At 40.2% G+C, this 4,486-nt stretch overlaps 1 protein-coding gene across 1 annotated transcript in view; it reads left to right on the forward strand.

The window, feature by feature from the left end:
- The first annotated feature begins 1,239 nt into the window (after positions 1-1,239).
- The window catches only part of LOC102209920 (zinc-binding protein A33-like), a 4,568-nt gene continuing 1,321 nt past the window's right edge, over positions 1,240-4,486 (forward strand). Inside the window, exons 1-2 of the mRNA XM_005753944.1 lie at positions 1,240-1,308; positions 3,083-4,443. Coding sequence (XP_005754001.1) covers positions 3,088-4,443 — 1,356 coding nt within the window. The 5' untranslated portion in view covers positions 1,240-1,308; positions 3,083-3,087. The remainder of the gene's footprint in view (positions 1,309-3,082; positions 4,444-4,486) is intronic.

Genomic DNA, 4,486 nt, shown 5'->3' on the forward strand with positions numbered 1-4,486 from the left:
TACCATCAACACTGACACAAATACAAGAAAACAGCCTTTGAATAGCTGTGACTGACCACTCTGCATGAAAGGGTTAATCCAGAGTCAGCACATTATCAGACTGCACAGATGTAATAAATATGGGAATTAAAGGAAAGAACATTTTTAACTTGCAATTAGAAAATTCAATTAGAAATTGGCTGTGTTCAGACTGACAGATGATTCATAAAGAAGTTTGTCCAGCTCAATTCTACATATGACATTTAAAAGGGGACACAGAAGTGTTTTTTTGTAATACTAGTGGGTTCAAGTAATTTAATATTTAAAATCTGGAGAACCTCATTCACAAATTACCTCCATAACATTAAATTTATTTAAACTGCAATTAATTTGTTTTTATTTTTATCCCTAAAGTTAAAAAAAAGCTGTAAAAATATATTAGGTTTTGAGCTTAATTATTTTATCTACTTTTGCTATTAGATTTTTCATAATCTTCACAGATCACTATTGTTCCATTCACTTGGTAATATTTTTGACTGAAGTAGGTGGTTCTCTGGTGCTCAGCTGTTCAGTTATGTGTAGAAGAAGAGTCCACTGATGTTTCAAACACCCTTCTTTGTGTGAGTGTGTTGTTTCTAATCAAGATTTTGTTGAACCAGCTCACACAAAGAAAACGTGTTTATCTTAAACCTGATTCACAGTACACCTCTATGAGTACACTTTCTGCTAGATTGTCATCATCTAAATCCTCTGAAGCCACATCAGTGTTCACTTTCTTGCCTTTATATAGAGTGTGCTTTGATGTTGTGGGGAGAGCTGGGAGTCTGTCAAAGGAAGTGATTATTGGACTGCACTTCTGAGTCATTATTACTCAACTTTCACCCATAAGTAACCACAGGCATCACATTGGTTAGATTTTGGCAAAAAAAAAATAACCTCCCTTACATGGGAGTTTCCTCACAGGCTGTTAGAGGCAACAACAGAATCAGGGAAGCTCTCTTTTTATATGATATGTTAGAATCTGTAGTAAAATCCTTAATAACACATGAAAATGGGTCTTTTTAATCACAATGTTATTCAGAATGAATTGCTGAAGTGGAACATCTTTGAATGGCAGAAATGTACACATATAGGGAAATGTTACTTGCTATTTGTCTTCCTCTTTCGATGTGGACATAAATCACATGACAGCTTCATTTTGTCACCAATGCGTTAAAACTGACCATCAGCAGCAGACACAACCAGAGGAATTACAGCTGCTGGGGGAAGAAAGCCGGGAACACTGAAACGGAGGAAGGCTGGGGTACATCTGAACCTGCTGCTCAGGAAGTAAGTTTCAGGAAGGTTCCTCATTATACAATGCAAATCTAAACACTCTGAATAGATCGCTGTCACTGTAGTTCTAAATATTTAACTTTTACCTTTGATTAAAAAAAGAAATTACTTGACTTGAACTTTTTTGCAGATTTGTGTGCTGCAGTTAAAAGTTTTATGTTTTCATTAAATAAATATTTCTCTTTTGTGCATCTACTTTAATGTTCTCTTGTTCATTAATAGTGTAGCAACCAAAAGTAATGTGTTAAGGAAATTCTGAGCTTGCAGTTGCAATTCATGGACACTGAGTGAAATGGTCTACAGTACTGTCTCTTTACTCAGTACCATCCTGTGTCTGGTGTGCTTAGGTTAACTATGAAGCAAGATTAATGGGTTAGCCGGCTCTACTGAGCCAGAGATTTTAGTGTTGATGGCTGTTCTCGATTTATAAATAAATAATAAATAAATAAAATTTTATTTATACAGCACCTTTCAGAATCACAAAGTGCTGCACATAAGATAACAAATAATAAAAAGGTAAAACAGACAATTTAACCAAAAACAGTTTTAAAAAGGTGAGTTTTGAGTTGTTTTTTTAAAAACAACTACCGAGTCCACAGTTCTTAATGTATGAGGGAGAAAGTTCGAGGGCCAAAGGTGGCAAAAGCTCTGTCACCCTTAGTTCTCATATTAGTCTGTTTTATAGCAAGTAAGCCCTGATCAGATGACCTCAGGGACCTGCTAGGGACATCGGGCTGTAGCAGATCGTAGCTGTAGGGCGGCGCCAGTCCATGCAAGGCTCTAAATGTCAAGACCAGCATCTTAAAATGGACTCTAAATTCAACAGGAAGCCAGTGTAGCTGAAATAGCAATGGTGTCACATGTGAGTACTTGGAGGATTTTGTCAACAGCCTATAGCTGCAGCGTTTTGCACAACCTGCAGACGATCCAGAGAACCTTTGCTTAGACAAACAAAGAGTTACAATAGTCCAAGCATGAGGAAATAAATGCATGTATAGCTATCTCTAGTTCAGGGCGAGATAAAATAGGGCTTAACTTAGCCACATTTCTTAAATGATAAAAACAAGACTTTTCACATGCCCATCCAATGTGAGAGTCGAGTCAAAAGTGAAACTTAAATTCCTGATAGAGGATTTAACAAACACTGAAAGAGGATAAAATGTATTAGATTTGCCTGGTTAGATCACCAAAATGGTTTAAAATTGTTGGGAAGTAGCACATCTTCACTGATTCCAGTATGCTGTGTGATAAAGAGTCTCTGCTGAAGGAATATGACATTTTTAAGCAGGACCTTACTAACATCAGTAAATTAAGCCAGCTATAAATTTGAGGCAGATCTAATTGTGCGTTGCATTGAATACATCATCTGGATGGGAGCATTTGTTCGATATGCCTTTCTGCAGATGGGGCCTTTCCAGATTTGCAAGTCCATAGGCACTAATGCACCCCCATAGATTTCAGAAAGCATTGATTACAAGCTGGATGGTCTCTCTCCTTGTCAGTCCAGAAGATGCAGTGCTTTTCTGAATCATAATCAGTTATGGCTGCTTTGACTGAACTTTAACTTGCGTTTGCAGATGGCACAGCAAACTGTGCTCGCAGACAATGATTTCTGGGAGTGTTCCTGAGTCCATGCAGTGATCTCCACGACACAATCGTTCCTGTTTTTAATGCAATGCTGCCTGAGGGCAGGAGATTTTTTAAGTCCTGCCAACTTTTGGGATTCACATTTAAACCGAGTTCTCTTTTCTTTCTTCTTTTTTTGTAGGCAAAATGACTGAAAACGATCTCTCCTGTCCTATCTGCTACGACATCTATAGAGACCCTGTCGTCCTCTCATGCAGCCACAGCTTTTGTAAAGACTGTCTGCAGCTGTGGTGGAGAGAGATAAAAATAAAATCCTGCCCAATATGCAAGACGATTCCTTTACTGAACGAGCCGCCCTGTAACTTGGTGTTAAAGAACCTCTGTGAGGCCTTCTTAATGAAGAGAGTTCAAAAACCTTCACAGTCGGAGTCTCTCTGCAGTCTGCACTCTGAGAAACTCAAACTCTTCTGCCTGCACGATCAACAGCCAGCATGTCTCATCTGTCGAGATTCAAAAGTGCACAACCGTCACGGATTCAGACCCATTGATGAAGCAGCACAGGATTACAGGAAGGAGCTCCAGGAATTATTGAAGCCCTTACAGAAGAAACTGGAACTATTTGAACAGGTTAAAGAAAATTACAGTCAGACAGCACTCCAAAGTAAGATCCAGGCTTTTTACACTGAATGGCAGATTAAAAAGCAGTTTAAGAAACTTCACACGTTTCTAAAAAAGGAAGAGGAGGCCAGGCTGGCTGCTCTGCGGGCCGAGAAGAAGCAGAAATGCAAGATAATAAAGGAAAAGATTGGGGCCCTGAGCAGAGAGATAGAAACTCTTTCAGAAACAATCAGAGCCACAGAGGAGGAACTGAGAGCTGAAGATGTCTCATTTCTGCACAACTACAATGCTGCACTGAAAAGAATCCAGCAGCGCCCCATGCTGGAGGATCCACAGCTGGTCTCTGGAGCTCTGATAGATGTGGCCAAACACCTGGGCAACCTGACCTACAACATCTGGAACAGAATGGGGGAGATGGTCTCCTACACTCCGGTGATTCTGGATCCAAACTCAGCTCATCCACAGCTCATCCTGTCTGAAGATCTGACCAGTGTGAGTGTGGGACTGAGAAAGCAGCTTCCTGACAACCCAGAGAGGATAGAAAACTATTTTGTCATCCTGGGCTCTGAGGGCTTCGACTCGGGGATTAACAGCTGGGATGTTGAGGTTAGAAATGATGGAGTCTGGTGTCTCGGTGTACTAAAGGAGTCTGTTCAAAGAAAGGGACATATACACACTGGATACTGGGAACTCTGTCACCAGGATGGAAAATACACAGCATCCGCTCCACCGCTTCCAGATAAAGTTCTCTCAGTGAAGACGCTCCAAAGACTCCGAGTTCAGCTGGACTGGGACAGGAGGAAGCTCTCGTTTTTTGATCTGGACACCAACTCACACATACACACCTTCAAACACACTTTCACTGAGAAGCTTTTTCCATACATTGGCACCAAGACTCTGCCGGTGAAAATATTACCAGTGATGGTCAGTGTAGAAAAACACAGGGTTCCATTATCAGTGAAGTTTT

The sequence above is a fragment of the Pundamilia nyererei genome, unplaced genomic scaffold, assembly GCF_000239375.1.
Source record: "Pundamilia nyererei isolate P.nyererei 1_Seehausen unplaced genomic scaffold, PunNye1.0 scaffold00483, whole genome shotgun sequence".
In the NCBI taxonomy this organism is placed as follows: domain Eukaryota; kingdom Metazoa; phylum Chordata; class Actinopteri; order Cichliformes; family Cichlidae; genus Pundamilia; species Pundamilia nyererei.